General features: G+C 29.8%; 2 protein-coding genes across 2 annotated transcripts in view; one reads left to right on the top strand and one right to left on the bottom strand.

Annotated features, from left to right (window-relative positions):
* The window catches only part of Septin4 (septin 4), an 84,923-nt gene extending 63,986 nt beyond the window's left edge, over positions 1-20,937 (bottom strand). Inside the window, exons 1-2 of the mRNA XM_075301240.1 lie at positions 20,697-20,937; positions 394-945 (exon numbers count right to left, since the gene is read on the bottom strand). Of these exons, the coding sequence (XP_075157355.1) occupies positions 394-646 (253 nt within the window). The 5' untranslated portion in view covers positions 647-945; positions 20,697-20,937. The remainder of the gene's footprint in view (positions 1-393; positions 946-20,696) is intronic.
* The window catches only part of mei-218 (meiotic 218), a 129,964-nt gene that overhangs the window by 86,335 nt on the left and 22,690 nt on the right, over positions 1-20,939 (top strand). The gene's annotated exons all lie outside the window — the stretch shown is intronic.

The following is a 20,939-nucleotide window of genomic DNA, read 5'->3' as shown; positions in this document are numbered from 1 at the left end:
TTAACCAGTCAATGACTTTGCTTTCAAAATTGCCAACTAAATATGTTATTTACTGCTGAACACCGGGTTGCCATAAAAGGCAACCAACCATGCCTTTATGGGGAAGGCTTTGAAAAAAAAACAGCAAAGCTCAGAGAAACCCAAGAAAAAGTGACAAACTGAATAGAAAAATGGCAAGTTAGCAAAAGTCGTTTTTGCTGATTTATACAAAAGCAGGCAATCGATCGATTATTTTGATCAATCTGTGGTGAATCCATTAGATTCTTCAGCTAACATATATGGGGTCTATGATGACAGATTCAAAATGGAGAATCTTCTTCAACCGAACAGTTTCGTTTTTTTTTTTGATGTGGTCTAGCATAGAATAATCATTACGTGGTAGCTTATACTTACGTTTGGGATATAATGGTGGCTTGTACTTGGTACTGAGACCACTGTTATTAATGCCAATGCTTGGAGCATTGTTATTGTGATTTGGAGTCTGCTGTTGATGTTGATTTATCAATGATGAAGACGATGATGTGGACACTGAAGTATTATTGGAATTTACTGGAATATTATTATTGCCATTCGCTCCTAAACTTGAGCTAAATGATTTATTTAGACTGTTGCTATTGTGACGATGCACTGTGACAGCATGATCCATGCTGTGAGCCCCAAAGCCTGAGGAGTTCGTACTGGTGGGGGTGGAGTTAACAGAGCCACTACTGGACCCTGTTAAACAGCCACCACCAAATAAACGTCGTTGCTGTAAATACGCCGTTGTGTAGCCGTTGTAGTTCGATGAATATGAAAATTTATTTAATATTTATTTTTGTTAAATATTTATTTATTTGTTTTCAACAATCAGCTGTGGCTGTGGTTGTTTGAAATTTTATTAAATTTTTTTCTCTGTTTTTCACTTTCACTGATAATATTATTTCTTTTTTTTCTTGGTATTAAAGCCTGTAAAGAAGAGAAATAAATAAAAATTAATAAAATTCTGTTTTTTGTACAAAAATCTTTTGTTTTCTCTTTGAAGAGAATATGTGGGTGAATGAAGAGATTGCAGGAAGTGGGTTTTCGATTTCCTTATCTCTGCCCGTTGGCTTGATTTATACGTAATGGCTTTTATGTTATTTTTATTAAATTTCGCAATTAACTTCTTTTGATTACTCGCACTCATTGCTTGCCTAGTCGGATTGGTCTCCAATTCCCTTATCTAGGTTGATTTTTATTAACTTTTTTAATATCACTGGCATGTTTTTTTTTCATAGTATCTTTGTGTGTTTTTTGCTTTTTTTCTTGGAATTGTAATTTGGTATAGGAACTTATTTTATTACATATTGACTTGGCTATCTATTTTAATAGATTTGATGGATGTCATGGATTGATGATTGGTGTTATTAGGTTACAATTTTCTAATAAGAGCTTTTTGTCATATTGAGCTCTTATAAATAAAAAATGACAAAAATAATCCATAAGATTGAAGCCATAATGAGAGAGACACTCTAGAACAAGGACACTCCACATTTAGTTTTCTTTAAGTGGAAACGTTATGTTAGACAAGTGAAATATCTTCTGTCTATAGATATAAAATTTCAAAAAATAAAATTTCAAAGAAATTTTCTATAGAAAAAAATTTTGATGAAATTTTCTATAAAAATAATTTTTTTTACGAAATTTTCTATAAAAATAAAATTTCTACAAATTTTTTCTATAAAAATAAAATTTCTAAAATTTTTTTTATACAAATAAAATTTCGACGAAATTTTCTATAGAAATTTTCTGTAGAAATAAAATATTTCTATGTTCTATAGATATAAAATTTCGTTGAAATTTTCAATATAAATAAACAATTTCTATATAAATAAAATTTCGACGACATTTTCTATAGAAATAAAATTTCGACGAAATTTTCTATAGAAATAAAATTTCGACGAAATTTTTGATAGAAATGAAATTTCGACGAAATTTTCTATAGAAATAAAATTTCGACGAAATTTTTGATAGAAATAAAATTTCGACGAAATTTTTGATAGAAATAAAATTTCGACGAAATTTTCTATAGAAATAAAATTTTGACGAAATTTTCTATAGAAATAAAATTTCGACGAAATTTTCTATAGAAATAAAATTTCGACGAAATTTTCTATAGAAATAAAATTTTGACGAAATTTTCTATAGAAATAAAATTTTGACGAAATTTTCTATACCTATAAAATTTTGACGAAATTTTCTATAGGAATAAAATTTCGACCAAACTTTCTAGAATTTCGAAGAAATTTTATATAAAATAAAATTTCGACGAATCTTTCTATAGAAATAAAATTTCAACGAAACGTTCTATAGAAATAAAATGTCGACTAAATTTTCCATAGAATTAAATTTCAACGAAATTTTCTAAACAAAAAAATAATTTCGACGAAATTTTTTATAAGAATAAAATGTTGACGACATTTTATATAAGAATAAACTTTTAATGAAATTTTCCATAGGAATTAAATTTCGACGAAATTTTCTATAGAAATAAAATTTCGACGAAATTTTCTATAGGAATTAAATTTGGACGAAATTTTCTATAGAAATTAAATTTCGCATTGTTGTTGTTTTTATTGCAGCTTAAAACCATACATTGACTAAACTACAAGTGTAGCTTAACCAACAGAGGAAAAGAATGTTTGTCAAATTTATTTGGACAAAGCCCTATAGACTGCAAGATGGTTGGATGGACGCACGTTTCGGAATTACCACATTCCTCATCAGCATCCTCTACTTGCAGCAAAACTATCAACCAATTATCAGAATAAATTCAGGCAGTTCATTAAACCCAACAAGGAACCACAAATGAACCTCCCGAAAAAAGGTTTTGTATGATAGCCGGCTTATGCCGAAATTAAATTTCGAAGAAAATTTCTATAGAAATTAAATTTCGACGAAATTTTCTATAGAAAGAAAATAATGACGATATTTTCTATAAAAATAACATAGAACGAAATTTCAACAAAACTTTTTTTTATAGAAATAAAATTTTGACAACATTTTCTAAGAAATACAATTACGACGAAATTTTCAATAGAAATAAAATTTCGAAGAAATTTTATATAAAAATACATTTTCTTTACAATTTTCTAAAGAAATACAAATTTCGACAAAATTTTCTATAGAAATACAATTTTGACGAAATTTTCTATAGAAATGAAATTTAGACGAAATTTTTTATAGAAAGAAAATGATGACGACATTTTCTGTAAAAATAACATAGAACGAAATTTCAACAAAACCTTTTTTATAGAAACAAAATTTTGACAAAATTTTCTTAGAAATACAATTACGACGAAAATTTCAATAGAAATAAAATTTCGAAGAAATTTTATATAAAAATAAATTTTCTTCACAATTTTCTAAAGAAATAAAAATTTCGACAAAATTTTCTATGGAAATAAAACTTCGACGAAATTTTCTATAGAAATAAAATGATGACGATATTTTCTATAAAAATAACATAGAACGAAATTTCAACAAAACTTTTTTTATAGAAATAAAATTTTGACAAAATTTTCTAAGAAATACAATTACGAGGAAATTTTCAATAGAAATAAAATTTCGATGAAATTTTATATAAAAATAAATTTTCTTCACAATTTTCTAAAGAAATAAAAATTTCGACAAAATTTTCTATAGAAATAAAATGACGATATTTTCTATAAAAATAACATAGAACGAAATTTCAACAAAACTTTTTTTATAGAAATAAAATTTTGACAAAATTTTCTAAGAAATACAATTACGACGAAATTTTCAATAGAAATAAAATTTTCGAAGAAATTTTATATAAAAATGAAATTTCTTCACAATTTTCTAAAGAAATAAAAATTCCGACAAAATTTTCTATGGAAATAAAACTTCGACGAAATTTTCTATAGAAATAAAATTTCGAAGAAATTTTATATAAAAATAAAATTCCGACGAAACTTTCTACAGAAATAAACTTTCAACGAAACTTTCTATAGAAATAAAATGTCGACTAAATTTTCTATAGAAATAAAATTTTGATAGAAATTAATTGGTCATAGAATTAAATTTCGGCGAAATTTTCTGTGGAAATAATATATTGATAGAAATTTTCCATAGAAATAAATTTCAACGAAATTTAAAAAAAAATAATTTCGACGAAATTTTTTATAAGAAAAAAATTTTGACGACATTTTATATAAGAATAAACTTTTAATGAAATTTTCTATAGAAATAAAATTACGACGAAATTTTCTATGGAAAGAATGAAATTTCGACAATTTTTTTATAGAAATAAAATTTTGACAAAATTTTCTATAAAACAAAATTTTGACTAAATTTTTTATAGAAATAAAACTTGAACGAAATTTTCTATCGAAATAAATTTTTTACACAATTTTCAATAGAAACAAAATTTGGACAATTTTTTTTTATAGAAATACAATTTTAATTTTATTTCTAAAGAAATTAATAGTCCATTTTGTCCAATTTCGACGAATTTTGTATAGACATAAAATATTGACAAAATTTTCTATAGAAATAAAATTTTTAAAAAAATTAATATAGAAATATGTCGGCTAAATTTTCTATAGATATAAAATTTTGATAGAAATTAATTGATTAAATTTCAACGAAATTTCTAAAGAAAATAATTTCGACGAAATTTTTTATAAGAATACAATTTTATATAAGAATAAAATTTTAATGAAATTTTCTATAGAAATAAAATTACGACGAAATTTTCTATAGAAAGAAAGAAATTTCGACAATTTTTTTATAGAAATAAAATTTTGAGAACATTTTCTATAGAAACAAAATTTTGACGAATAAAATTTTGACGAAATTTTTTATAGAAATAAAATTTTGACGAAATTTTATATAAAAATAAAATTTTGAAGAAATTTTATATAAAAGAAAAATTTTGAAGACATTTTATATAAAAATAAAATTTCGACGACTCTTTCTATAGAAATAAAATGTCGACTAATTTTCTATAGAAATAAAATTTTGATAGAAATTAATTATCCGTATAATAAAATTTCGGCGAAATTTTCTGTAGAAATATATATTGATAGACATTTTCCATAGAATTAAATTTCTACGAAATTTTCTAAAAAAAAATAATAATTTCGACGAAATTTTCTATAGAAATAAAATTTTGAAGAAATTTTATATAAAAATAAAATTTCGACAAATATTTCTATAGAAATAAACTTTCAATGAAACTTTCTATAGGAATAAAATGTCGACTAAATTTTCTATAGAAATAAAAGTTTAATGGAAATTAATTGTCCATATAATTAAATTTCGGCTAAATTTTCTGTAGAAATAATATATTGATAGAAATTTTCCATAGAATTAAATTTCAACGAAATTTTTTATAAGAAAAAAATTTTAACGACTTTTTATATAAGAATAAACTTTTAATGAAATTTTCTATAGAAATAAAATCACGACGAAATTTTCTATAGAAAGAATGAAATTTCGATAATTTTTTTATAGAAATAAAATTTTGACAAAATTTTCTATAGAAACAAAATTTTGACGAAATTTTTTATAGAAATAAAATTTGAACGAAATTTTCTATAGAAATAAATTTTGTACAAAATTTTCTATAGAAATAAAATTTTAATTTTATTTCTATAGAAATTAATTGTCCATTTTGTCCAATTTCGACAAAATTTTCTATAGAAATAAAATTTTCTATAGACATAAAATATTGGCAAAATTTTATATAGAAATAAAATTAAAAAAAAAATTAACATAGAAATAAAATCTTGAAAAAATTTAATATAGAAATAAAATTTTGACATAGAATTAAATTTCGACAAAAATTTTCTATATAAATAAAATTTCGACGAAATTTTCTGTAGAAATAACGTAGCACGAATGGAAATGAACTGTCGATAAATTTCTCTATTAAATTTAAATTTCGATGAAATTTTCTGTAGAAATAAAATTTCGATGAAATTTTCTATAGAAATAAAATTTCGACGAAATTTTCTATAGAAATAAAATTTTGATAAAATTTTTATTGAAATAAAATTTTGACGAAATCTTCGAATGTAAAATTTCGTACAAATATTGTTTTGTAATAAAGTTAAAAAAATATATTTAAAAATTGAATGAAATATTCAATATACAATGAATTTTGTATAAGAAAAATATTTCGGTATACATTTTGCTAATTTTTTTTTATAGAATCAAATTTTCGAATACGAAAAATGTATAGCAAAAAATAGGATAAAATATTCTATAGAAACAAAATTGCATAAATTTCTCAAGTTTAGATTTTCTATCCTCTTTTTCCAATATAATTTCCTATTTGAATTAAAACAAAGAGCATAATAAAGATTTTCTATCCCATAGCAACAAATTTTGACACGGAGATTTTTTGAGTAATCTAATACTTTTGAACTTTTTACATGATAAAATAAAATAAAAAAAATCATTGAGTGTTTGTATCACTGCAGAGGTAAATGGGCATGAATCTAAGCAACAGTTTACTCTAAAAGAATTTTCAAGTTTTCCATGTGAATGACTACTTGAGAACTGTTTAGTTTTTCTATATGACTGCGAGTGTATCTCCGTCCTCCGTTTCCCTCTGTGTGCGATGTGTATTTTTCTTTTCAAACATTTCATGGTGCTGATGTTGCCTTGAGTTGTTGGTTTTAGGTTTGTTTTTCTAGCTTGCTTTTCTTTCGCCATGCCACCCAACATCATTATAGCGGCCCCTTCGCATTTTACCACAGAAACGCATTCGTTTTTCATTTCAAAACTGCATCGAGATATGAATGTGGTGGTTTTGGACCGACCGACCTATGATGTCGCTGTCTATGACGTTGCTATATTGTCACAGTTTTGCGGTTAGAAGATTACTGTCTCCTCTCCATTGTACTGTGAACCTTGAATGTTGTTGTCATTGGCATCTGTTTTCCGAGACTTTTTATGTGCTATGCTATGCGCATATTTTTGCTATTGTTAACATCTGATACTCTATAGTTGGTCCTTATGTATACTGCTATGTAGTTAGAGTTGAGCTTTCTATTGGAAACATTGGCCCTACACCGACCATAAATAATCTCCCAAAATTTGGAAAACATTTAACCAAAAACCAACCAAATAAAAAAATCTATAGAAAATTTTGTCAAAATTTTATTTCTAAAAAAATTTTGGCAAAATATTGTCTATATAAAAATTTTCGTAAAAAATTTATTTCTATAGAAAATTTGGTCAAAATTTTATTTCTATAGAAAATTTGGTCAAAATTTCATTTCTATAGAAAATTTTATTTCTGTAGAAAATTTTGTCAAAATTTTATTTCTATAGAAAATTTTATTAAAAAATGTTTTTTTTTTATAAAAAAAAATTGTCAAAATTTTATTTCTATAGAATATTTTGTCAAAATTTTATTTTTATAGAAAATTTTGTCAAAATTTTATTTCTATAGAAAATTTGGTCAAAATTTTATTTCTATAGAAAATTTGGTCAATATTTTATTTCTATAATTTTTTTTTTTTTAATTTTATTTCTATAGAAAATTTTGCCAAAATTTTATTTTTATAGAAAATTTTGTCAAAAATTTATTTCTATAGAAAATTTTGTTAATGTTTTATTTCTTCTTCGCTCCTCCACGACAAGTATCGTAAATTTACGTATCCTATATTCATTTCACAAACTACCCAACTTCACTATTCCCCTTCCCCAAACAGACTTCGAAAAATCATGTAAATCGGAGAATTTTTTGTAACGGAATGTCACTTTCGTCAAAATTTCATGTCTATGGAAAATTTTTTCAAAATTTCATGTCTATGGAAAATTTTGTCAAAATTTTATTTCTATAGAAAATTTTGTCAAAATTGTATTTCTATAAAAAATTTTGTCAAAATTGTATTTCTATAAAACATTTTGTCAAAATTTATTTTTATAGAAAATTTTGTCAAAATTTTATTTCTATAGAAAATTTTGTCACAATTTTATTTCTATAGAAAATTTTGTCAAAATTTCATTTCTATAGAAAATTTCATCAAAAGTTTATTTCTATAGACAATTTTGTCAAAATTTTATTTCTATAGAAAATTTTGTTAAAAAATGTATTTCTATAGACCATTTTGTCAAAATTTTATTTCAATAGAAAATTTTGGCAAAGTTTTATTTCTATAGAAAATTTTGTCAAAATGTTATTTCTATAGAAAATTTTGTCAAAATTTTATTTCTATAGAAAATTTTGTCAACATTTTATTTCTATAAAAAATTTTGTCAAAATTTTATTTCTATAGAAAATTTTGTCAAAATTTTATCCTTATAGAAAATTTTGTCAAAATTTTATTTCTATAGAAAATTTTGCAAAATTTTATTTCTATAAAAACATTTTGCCAAAATTTTATTTCTACAGAAAAATTTGTCAAAATTTTATTTCTATAGAAAATTTTGTCAAAATTTTATTTCTATAGAAAATTTTGTCAAAATTTTATTTCTATAGAAGATTTTGTCGAAATTTATTACCATAGAAAATTTTGTCAAAATTTTATTTCTATAGAAATTTTTTACAAAATTTTATTTCTATATAAGATTTTGTAACAATTTTATTTCTATAGAAAATTTTGTCAATATTTTATTTCTATATAAGATTTTGTAACAATTTTATTTCTATAGAAAATTTTGTCAATATTTTATTTCTATAGAAAATTTTGTCAAAATTTTATTTGTATAGAAAATTTTGTCAAAATTTTATTTCTATAGAAAATTTTGTCAAAATTTTATTTGTATAGAAAATTTTGTCAAAATTTTATTTCTATAGAAAATTTTTGCAAAATTTTATTTCTATAGAAAATTTTATCAATATTTTATTTCTATTGAAAATTTGACCAATATTTTATTTCTATAGAAAATTTCGTCAAAATTTCATTTTATAGAAAATTTCGTCAAAATTTTATTTCTATAGAAAATTTTGTAAAAATTTTATTTCTATAGAAAATTTGTCAAAATTTTATTTCTATAGAAAATTTTGTCAAAATTTTATTTCTATAGAAAATTTCTCCATAATTTTATTTCTATAGAAAATCTTGTCAAAATTTTATTTATATAAAAAATTTTGTAAAAATTTTATTTCTATAGAAAATTTTGTCAAAATTTTATTTCTATAGAAAATTTTATTTCTATAGAAAATTTTGTCAAAATGTTTTTTCTATAGAAAATTTTGTCAAAATTTTATTCCTATAGAAAATTTCGTCGTAATTTTATTTCTATAGAAAATCTTGTCAAAATTTTATTTCTTTAAAAAATTTTGTAAAAATTTTATTTCTATAGAAAATGTTGTCAAAATTGTATTTTATAGAAAATTTTGTCATAATTTTATTTCTATAGAAAATTTTGTCATAATTTTATTTATATAGAAAATTTTGTCAAAATTTTGTTTCTATAAAAAATTTTGTCAAATTTTATTTCTATAGAAAATTTTGTCAAAATTGTATTTTTATAGAAAATTTTGTCAAAATTTTATTTCTATAAAAAATTTTGTCAAAATTCTATTTCTATAGAAAATTTTGTCAAAATTTTATTTCTAAAGAAAATTTTGTCAAAATTTTATTTCTATAGTAAATGTTGTTATAAAATGTATTTCTATAATACATTTTGTCAAAATTTTATTTCTATAGAACATTTTGTCAAAATTTTATTTCTATAGAACATTTTGTCAAAATTTTATTCCTATAGAAAATTTGGCAAAATTTTATTTCTATAGACAATTTTGTCAAAATTTTTTTTCTATAGAAAATTTCGTAAAAATTTTATTTCTATAGAAAATTTTGTAAAATTTTTATTTCTGAAGAAAATTTTGTCAAAATTTTATTTCTATAGTAAATTTTGTTAAAAAATTTATTTCTATAAAATATTTTGTCAAAATTTTATTTCTATAGAACATTTTGTCAAAATTTTATTTCTATAGAAAATTTTGTCAAAATTTTATTTATACAGAAACATCTGTATAAATAAATACATCTGCGCCAAATTGGTAACAACTTCGTCCGACATATATCAGTAGTAATACTTTTACACGGGCATGACATTGGAGGAAAGTACTTCCGTACAAGCATACCAGCAGTCGAAAAATAAGTACTTCTTCGCAAGCATACCAGCTCTCCAAAATAATATCTTTACCATAAAGATACCCAAAAAGTGCGAACTCACCCAAAAGTGCGAACAACACACTATACCACGCTCCACGACAGGGATCTATTGAATGATGTTATTTTGTAATATAAATTATGTGCTATACAACTTTAGAAAACAAAGGTATATTTTATTGGCAATTTTTTTCTAAAATGTAATTTGGCATTACTTATCGCTACTATTAACTGTGCCCACTGTAGAGCTGAACCCGGACCTCAAGATATGATTTTGATTACCGGTATTAATAGAAAGAATCACTTTTTGCCTACACAGGTAAGTTGTTATTTTTAAATTCCAGGTAATACTGCAAGTAGTAGCTTTTTGATTACCGGTATTACGGAAAGAATCACTAGTGCTTACCCAGTTTTTACTGGGCAATTTCCAAACAATGTAATTTCCAATAAAATGTAATGTCCCAAACATAGTATGTTATAACATATTAACATATATGTCCAAACATTTTATACTTGTTTATGAACATTGTAGAGAAGCCTTGAAACCCTCAGAAATGTCACCAGAATTACTGAGGTGAGATAATCCACCGCTGAAAAACTTTTTGGTGTTCGGTCATAGCAGGAATCGAACCCACGACCTTGTGTATGCAAGGCGGGCATGCTAACCATTGCACCACGGTGGCTCCCAAGATCTTATACTTATGTAATGAATATTAATATACGACTCTTAAACAAAAGTTACGTTTAAGTTTTTACCTTCAATCAACATCTAATTAACGACCGGTAAAATGTTCACTCTACAACAAAGATAGTAGTACTTCAAAATTAAATTCGTTTCATAAGAATTCATGAATGATGATTAAATCGAATCATTTAGTCATAGAAAAATATTTAGAAATAAAGCACGACATTATTGACGATAACTGCAATAACTTAAACAAAAACCAAATACCATCAATAGTAGGAAATATGGAATAGATTGCATGACTCAAGTCTCTTGATTGAGTCAAGTCACTGGAAATGTGAATGAACCAACCATCCAAGAGCAGTTAACCAACCATCCAGCTAACTAACCAACTAACAATAGTCAACCATCCAAAACTTTTCATAGCATTCTATCGAATCAAAGGCGATAACACAAAACTCAATGGGGCTTATTTGCTGTAATGCTTAGTTGCAACAATGTTGAATTGTTGGCCCAAAGATTAACGTTTGTTTATGCGAATAAGAAATGCCTTTTGGGCATTGTGACATTAATCCTTATTTGGTATAGAAATGGATAGTGGAAATGCTTTTGCAAAATAGAATCCTTAGTAGTTTTGTAGTTTTGCAAGACAATTTCGAAATACATTAAACAAGAGGGAATTGTGAAAGCTAATCAAGGTACTAATAGACACAGAGAAAAGGAGTTGAATAGCAAGTAACAATGTGGAGAAATGCAGAGTTCTCTGTGCCGCAAATTTGACGCATCTTAATGTTTCGTAGAAAAAACTCATATTTTTGAACTTTAGCCAAACAAAATTTTCTTTCATTTTTAAGTCGGATCACTTAACTATGAGAACTAAACGACTTCACTTAGAACTTTATCAACTTCTGGACAAGGAAATCATATTTATACCAGAGAAATGTATCTTCTATGCTAAGCAAAATGAGCAGTCGTATTTTAAGGACAAGACATCATTGGCCTCTCGACAATATTTTGGTCAGTGTAGAAAAACAATTTTGAAATATATGGAAAAATTATATTATTTCGGTGTTTCTTCCACCCAAAAGTTGAATCATTTGGAAGAAAAGGAGCATTATACGTTTGCAACAAAAGTGGTTCGTTTTCTTTAAACGATGTTTCTTGAAATGCGGTCTAAATATTGGTCTGGATCTGCTTGGACTATAAATAGATCTGCTTGGCTGAATGTGTTACTTTTGTGCTAATGAATATAACGATCTGTATGTGTTGATTAGTGTAAGAGCTGCATGATGCAGTGGATTGGGTTTTATCGTACAATTGTCCGTGGATGGATTATACGTCCGGGAAAAAGGGTTTTCCCTAGGTTTTTCCTTCTTAATAATTTGGTACCTGGTGTTAGTATATGGTCTCTAACAACCATGCAAAAATTGGTCCGTATCGGTCCATAATAGTATATAGTCCCGATATAAACCGATTCCCAGATTGTACTCCGGAGCCTCTTGGAGGAGCAAATTTCATCCGATCCGGTTGAAATTTGGTACGTTGTGTAAGCTCTATCTCACAAACTAATTGACTTACAGACGTCAAATTTTGCCACGAATAATTTGAAGGTTGGTACTATACAAACATAATATGCATTTAATACTAGCGACGCTATCTCTGTGTCAGACCGGGGACTTATCAGCCAACCTGTTATGGTCAAATTTCATCCGTTCCGGTTGAAACTTGGTACGTGGTGTTAGTATATGGTTTTTAACAACCATGCCAAAATTGGTACATATCGGTCCACAATCATATATAGCCCCCATGTAAACCGATCCCCTGATTTGGTTTTGGAGCATCTTGGAGCGGGAAATTTCATCCGATTCAGTTGAAATTTATCACATTGTGCCGGTATATGGCCGCTAACAATCATGCCAAACTAGGTCTACATCGGTCTATAGTTATATATAGCTCTCAGATGCCCAATCACACAAAAATTGGTCCATATCGGTTCAAAATTGTATATAGCCCCCATATAAAGCCACCCCCATTTTTCAATTCTGGCTCTCTAATTACCGCGCAAAAGTCCATATCGGTTCGTAATTATTTGTAGACTTACTTTTGTGTCCAATATATACCACATATGGACTAACTTACAATTTAGAAGACGATGTAAGGAAGTTTTAAGATACCTTGCCATCGGTAAGTAAAGGGTGATTTGTTAAGAGCTTGATAACTTTTTTTTTTAAAAAAACGCATAAAATTTGCAAAATCTCATCGGTTCTTTATTTGAAACGTTAGATTGGTCCATGACATTTACTTTTTGAAGATAATTTCATTTAAATGTTGACCGCGGCTGCGTCTTAGGTGGTCCATTCGGAAAGTCCAATTTTGGGCAACTTTTTCGAGCATTTCGGCCGGAATAGCCCGAATTTCTTCGGAAATGTTGTCTTCCAAAGCTGGAATAGTTGCTGGCTTATTTCTGTAGACTTTAGACTTGACGTAGCCCCACAAAAAATAGTCTAAAGGCGTCAAATCGCATGATCTTGGTGGCCAACTTACCGGTCCATTTCTTGAGATGAATTGTTCTCCGAAGTTTTCCCTCAAAATGGCCATAGAATCGCGAGCTGTGTGGCATGTAGCGCCATCTTGTTGAAACCACATGTCAACCAAGTTCAGTTCTTCCATTTTTGGCAACAAAAAGTTTGTTAGCATCGAACGATAGCGATCGCCATTCACCGTAACGTTGCGTCCAACAGCATCTTTGAAAAAATACGGTCCAATGATTCCACCAGCGTACAAACCACACCAAACAGTGCATTTTTCGGGATGCATGGGCAGTTCTTGAACGGCTTCTGGTTGCTCTATACTCCAAATGCGGCAATTTTGCTTATTTACGTAGCCATTCAACCAGAAATGAGCCTCATCGCTGAACAAAATTTGTCGATAAAAAAGCGGATTTTCTGCCACTGATTTTGGTAATAAAATTCAATGATTTGCAAGCGTTGCTCGTTAGTAAGTCTATTCATGATGAAATGTCAAAGCATACTGAGCATCTTTCTCTTTGACACCATGTCTGAAATCCCACGTGATCTGTCAAATACTAATGCATGAAAATCCTAACCTCAAAAGAATCACCCTTTATTATCACAACCCAAATAACTCGATTGTAGATGACAGTCTTTCATAGAAGTTTCTACGCAATCCATGGTGGAGAGTACATAAGTTTCGTCCTGGCCGAACTTACGGCCATATATACTTGTTTTTATTAACAAATTCACAAAATATTGTACAATATTAGCCCTAAACGGCTTATCTACGTCTGAGAGAACGTATGCGTTTTTTTAGTTTTTCGCTCTCCCTTATAAAAATGAGTACCGAAAATGTGATTTTTTTGTTACATAATAAATAAAAGTTTGACCAAAAACGTGTTTAAATGATAAGGATTTGTATATAGAATCGGTGTAAGTACAAGGTTAGGTAAGGTTAGGTGGCAGCCCGATGTATCAGGCTCACTTGACTATTCAGTCCATTGTGATACCACAGTGGTGAACTTCTCTCTTATCACTGAGTGCTACCCGATTCCATGTTAAGCTCAATGACAAGGAACCTCCTTTTTATAGCCGAGTTCGAACGGCGTTCCACATTGCAGTGAAACCACTTAGAGAAGCTTTGAAACCCTCAGAAATGTCACCAGCATTACTGAGGTGGGATAATCCGCCGCTGAAAAACTTTTTGGTGTTCGGTCGTAGCAGGAATCGAACCCACGACCTTGTGTATGCAAGGCGGGCATGCTAACCATTGCACCACGGTGGCTCCCCTAAGTACAAAAATTTAAAACAAAAATTGAAAAATTTTGTCCACGTGATGACAAACTATGAAACGTCCCACAGGGGTATATTTAGCTTATCCGTGACTTTCAATAGGATAAAAAAAACAGATATTTCCAAACGTAAATAAAATAATGTTTAATATATAGGTCCTTCTTTCCTATACATTGTAATGAGATCATCATGAGGAATCCATGCTTCAAGTTGCTTGGCAACTATATTTAGAGTTGACAGAATGGAGTGACAAGTTTGTTCTTTGGGTCTGTTTGTTAATTTATTTTTCACAAGTTTGTACTTTGAGTCTTTTTGTTAATTTATTTTTCATCAAAGTAAGCTTTGAAAAAATTGGCTCAGCGCAGACACTGCAATGAGATAAAGTAAAGAAAATATATTAAGCAAATTCATACCAATGGAGAAACAAATGATCAATAAAATTATTTTTCATACTTCCTACTTTGAACCAAAAATCTTTGACAATTGTCTAGAGCTGGTATCTTCGGATTTAAAGTAGAATTACATACCATGCGTTCAATGCGTACAATGCGACCGATGATTGAAGAGTTGAAATTTCTCTTTGAAATCAAAAGCTAGAATAGTCTGCCGCAAACAGAAAAAAATCAACCCTTCCATCAACACACGGATTGACGCATGGTGTGTAATTCAACCTTTAGACTCTAAAATCATCAGGCCTTTTAATTGCAATAACGATATTAAACTAATTTATATTATCACTAGTTTTTAAGTAATGTAGATCTAAGAATCTTATATTATTCAATTTTTTGTCTTTTATATAACTTCTGGATGAAATTTTATCACAAATAGTTTGGTAAAATTTTAGAATATTAGTTTTAAATGTATGAATATCAGTTTCAGGGATGTTTTCTGAAATATTTTGTGATTCGACTACGTATTTTGTAATTTCTTTCTCTCTCAATCTCCAAGAGTGATTGCAAACTTTTTTCAACTGAGCTCTCATGGGATCCATCATTAATTATTATTTGCTAACTTTCTATGCTGTTAACATCCCATAAAATTTAAACTCTTAGAAAAGTGGCACACATTATTGTAATAGTTGCTCCAAAGGGTGCACCGGCCAAAAAAAGAGACAAATTTTCGACTAAAGAGGCACAACGGTATCGTTGCTACTCAACATTCAAATATGAAATTAATTCAACTTGACATCATGTAACTTGTGCTTGAAAATAATTCATAGGTAGACATTAAGGACACCCTAATGTGTTTTTATAAAATCATTGTACAATGCATGTATACATTTTAAACTGCTTGTGGTTCTTCTTTATTGAAATGCGTTTGAATGAAATTATCCAAACATGCAATGGCAGTGAATAGAATTCCGTAAAGTTCAAGGTGTTTCTAACCATTTGGAAACAAAAGGATACACATGGGGTTCTGTAACGTCTTGTGACTACACCATATGTACTTGAACACCCTTGGAAACAAATACAGATATGTACGATTATTATGCAAAGTTGTCCAGTTTACCAGATTGATGATGTTACCGGTGACTATGTATATTTTTAAATGTCCAATTATAATTGGCTATTATAATTGAATATCCACGGACGATGGATTTTCTTCGATAATGATCGCATATTAGCAATTGACTTTGTTAAATTCGTTAGTGAAAAAACACTTCCTTGACGCCATACAAAGTTCAATTTTTACATAAATCTTCCCTGAGCGCTACTACACTTAAGCAATAACTTTCACGACTATTTTATAACAAGTACATACGGCCGTAAGTTCGGCCAGGCCGAATCTTATATACCCTCCATCATGGATTGCGTAGAAACTTCTAGCCAGAATTGAAATATGGGGGTCGCTTATATCGGGGCTATATAGAATTATGATCTTGATATGGACCAATTTTTGTGTGATTGGGGATCGATTTATCTGAGGGCTATATATAACTATAGACCGATATGGACCTAGTTAGGCATGGTTGTTAACGGCCATATACTAGCACAATCTACCAACTGACTGATGAAATTTGCTCCTCCAAGAGGCTCCAAAACCAAATCTCTGGATCGGTTTATATGGGGGCTATATATGATTATGGACTGATATGGACCACTTTTGGCATGGTTGTTAAATATCATATACTACTACCACGTCCCAAATTTTGACCAGATCGGATGAATTTTGCTTCTCCAAAAGGCACCAGAGGTCAAATCTGGGAATCGGTTTACATGGGGGTTTTTGGATACCATATACTAACATCACGCACCAAATTTCAACCGAATCGGATGAATTGTGCTCTTCCAAGGGGCTCCGGAGGTCAAATCTGGGGATCGGTTTATATGGGGCCTATATATAATTATTGACCGATTTCGACCAATTTTCGCATGGGTGTTTGAGGCCATATATTAACACCACGTACCGAATTTCAACTGAATCAGATGAATTTTGGTCTTCCAAGAGGCTCCGGAGGTCAAATCTGGTGATCGGTTTATATGGGGGCTATATATAATTATGGACCGATGTGGACCAATTTTTGCATGGTCATTAGACACCATATATTAACACCATGTACCAAAATTCAGCCGGATCGGATGAAATTTGCTTCTCTTAGAGGCTCCGCAAGCCAAATCGGGGTTCGGTTAATATGGGGGCTATATATAATTATGGACCGATGTGGACCAATTTTTGCATGGTTGTTAGAGACCATATACTAATATCATGTACCAAATTTCAACCGAATCGGATGAAATTTGCTTCTCCATGTACCAAATTTCAGCCGGATCGGATGAAATTTGCTTCTCTTAGAGGCTCCGCAAGCCAAATCGGGGATCGGTTTATATGGGGGGCTATATATAATTATGGACCGATGTGGACCAATTTTTGCATGGTTGTTAGAGACCATATACTAATACCATTTACCAAATTTCAGCCGGTTCGGATGAAATTTGCTTCTCTTAGAGCAATCGCAAGCCAAATTTGGGGGTCCGTTTATATGGGGGCTATACGTAAAAGTGACCCATATGGCTCATTTGCAATACCATCCGACCTACATCAATAACAACTACTTGTGCCAAGTTTCAAGTCGATAGCTTGTTTCGTTCGGAAGTTAGCGTGATTTCAACAGTCGGACGGACATGCTCAGATCGACTCAGAATTTCACCACGACCCAGAATATATATACTTTATGGGGTCTTAGAGCAATATTTCGATGTGTTACAAACGGAATGACAAGGTTAATATTCCCCCAACCTATGGTGAAGGGTATAATAAATGCATAACTTTCTTACTTAATCTTGCAAAAAAAAGGATCTGGCAACCATGGCAAAAACAAATTCATCCATTGATTCTCCCCAAAAATTAAAAAACAAATCACATTTTCCGTTCTCATACTCAGTATCGGCGACAACAACAAAATCAATGGCTAGGCTTGAATATTTATTAAAGGGTAACTAAAGACAAAATTAAAGGTGAGAGGGGTCAAAAGAGCGACACAAAGGCAGTGAGAAATGTCATGATGGCCTTGATGATGCGCTTTTTTATGTTCAATGAGTTTTATAAAACAACAACAACAACACCCACTACTAGGGTGTATGTATGATTGTTACGGTACTTTGTTGGTGGTGGCGAATTCATTCAATATTTTTATACCCACCACCATAGAATGGTGACGGGGGTATAATAAGTTTGTCATTCCGTTTGTAACACATCGAAATATCGATTTCCGACTATATAAAGTATATATATTCTTGATCAGGGAGAAATTCTAAGACGAAGTAACGATGTCCGTCTGTCCGTCTGTCTGTCTGTCTGTCTGTTGTAATCACGCTACAGTCTTCAATAATGAAGCAATCGTGCTGAAATTTTGCACAAGCTCGTCTTTTGTCTGCAGGCAGGTCAAGTTCGAAGATGGGCTATATCGGTCCAGGTTTTGATATAGTCCCCATATAAACCGACTTCCCGATTTGGGGTCTTGGGCTTATAGAAATCGTAGTTTTTATCCAATTTGCCTGAAATTTGAAATCTGGAGGTATTTGATGACCATAAAGAGGTGTGCCAAAAATGGTCCACGTTTTGGTATAGCCCCCATATAGACCGATCTCCCGATTTTATTTCTTGGGCTTATAGAACCCGCAGTTTTTATTCAATTTACCTGAAATTGGAAATCTAGAGGTATTGTAGGACCACAAATACGTGTGCCAAAAATTGTGAGTATCGGTCCATATTTTGGTATAGCCCCCATATAGACCGATCTCCCGATTTTACATCTTGGGCTTATAGAAACCGCAGTTTTTATTCAATTTATCTGAAATTGGAAATCTAGAGGTATTGTAGGACCACAAATATGTGTGCCAAAAATTGTGAGTATCGGTCCATATTTTGGTATAGCCCCCATATAGACCGATCTCCCGATTTGGGGTCTTGGGCTTATAGAAACCGTAGTTTTTATCCAATTTGTCTGAAATTGGAAATCTAGAGGTATTTTAGGACCATAAAGAGGTGTGCCGAAAATAGTGGGTATCGGTCCATATTTTGGTATAGCCCCCATATAGATCGATTTCCCAATTTTACTTCTTGGGCTTCTAGAATCCGAAGTTTTTATCCTATTTGCCTGCAATTGGAAATCTAGAGGTATTTTCGGGTCACAAAGAGGTGTGCCGAAAATGGTGAGTATCGGTCCATATTTTAGTATAGACCCCATAAGAGCGATCTCCCGATTTAACTCCTTGGGTTTCTAGAAACCGTAGTTTTTATCTGATATGCCTGAAATTGTAAATATTCTGGTATTTTAGGTTCACAAAAACGTGTATCGGATTAAGTTTTTATCGGTCCATTTGGTAATGCCTCCATATAGACCGACTTCACTTCTTGAGGGTGTAGAAGGCGCACTGATCATGAAAATTGCTTGAAACTCAATGTAAAATTTCCAGATTTTACTTCTACAGATTTAAGATTTCAAATCAAGACGTTATTTTATAATTTTCTTGCACACTTACAAGAGATGTTAATGATTCCTCTAAAACTCAAACAAAAATGGTTCTTATAAATCCAGAATCTGATATAGTCTTCATAGGTGAAATCTTTAAATTTATCTTCGGGAAGTGTCCTCAAGTCCTCAAGCCCTCATGAAATTTCAAAGGAAACCCTAATATTTGGTTCATGGTGGTGGGTATTTAAGATTCGGCCCGGCCGAACTTACTGCTGTATATACTTGTTGTTTGTTTCTTAGCTCAATTCAACACATACTACCACACATGCACACAAATTTCAAGTCTATCCACCAAACATTGTTTTTGTTTGTTCATTTCAAGAAACCCTTGAAAGTTTTCCTTACGGAGAAATGAACTCGAGAGGTCCGTCTGCCTAAATGTCTGTCTCCCTTTCCTTTTCCGTATGTTTTGAAGATCTCTCTTTGATATTTGTTTACACCCAAAGAACAGAGTTTGTTGATGTTAATCCAAAGGGTAAACTTTTACTCAAGTTTCCATATAGTCTCCCCCCTTCCGCAAGCGTTTTATTTTACCACATTCAGTAATGTTTATTGATGGGAGTGCATGCGATTGATGGTGACTGGTGGTGGGGGCCGTCGCCTCGGCCACCTTTGTTATAGGCTGGAGCCCTTTGTTTTTGTAATGAATGTTGTTGGACTTGTGGTTGGTAATTTCTGATCCATAGTATAAACAAACAACAATAACAGCAGCCCACAATGCACAATGTTTAGTAGACTCTATTTTTTTTCATAAACATTTTTGTTACTTTGAATTTCATTATCAACCACAACGGTGATTCTTATTTAAGTATTTTTTTATTTATTGGAATTATATTCTTCTTAATTGGAGATTGATATAAAACAGATAAGAATTTCATTATATACAGATATGTGTGTAGATATACATAGGTGTGTATGTGTGTGTCTGTTATATTATAAATCAAAGCCAATAAAAATCCACCCTTTTTATGTGCAAATGAAGTTAACATTAAGCATTATCACTCATTGCAATTTTTCGCCCGATATGAAATTCACTTTCACAGTAGTCTTCACTTAATTCACCCACTATCTCTCTACCAAATATCAAAAAAAAACAAAACCAAATATTTTACTTTGCTTTTGGGGGGTGTTTTTTCTTTTCACCAGCTATGAGCACAACACCACCTAGATATGACCAGGCATTTCGATTTCACGATTACAATTTTATTGCACCACACTTTTGACCAACACTATTCAATGGTTTAGTAAGAAAAACAAAAACAACGTAATAATGCTTCTATAAACGCGCCGCGTTATTCCTTCGTCGTCGTTGTTGCCGTAGTGAACCGCTAGCACGCGTGTGAACACCTCAACAA

Source organism: Haematobia irritans, chromosome 3 (genome assembly GCF_050003625.1).
Source record: "Haematobia irritans isolate KBUSLIRL chromosome 3, ASM5000362v1, whole genome shotgun sequence".
NCBI classification, from domain to species: domain Eukaryota; kingdom Metazoa; phylum Arthropoda; class Insecta; order Diptera; family Muscidae; genus Haematobia; species Haematobia irritans.
Note: the sequence above shows the minus strand (reverse complement) of the source record. Positions and strands in the feature narration are given on the sequence as shown.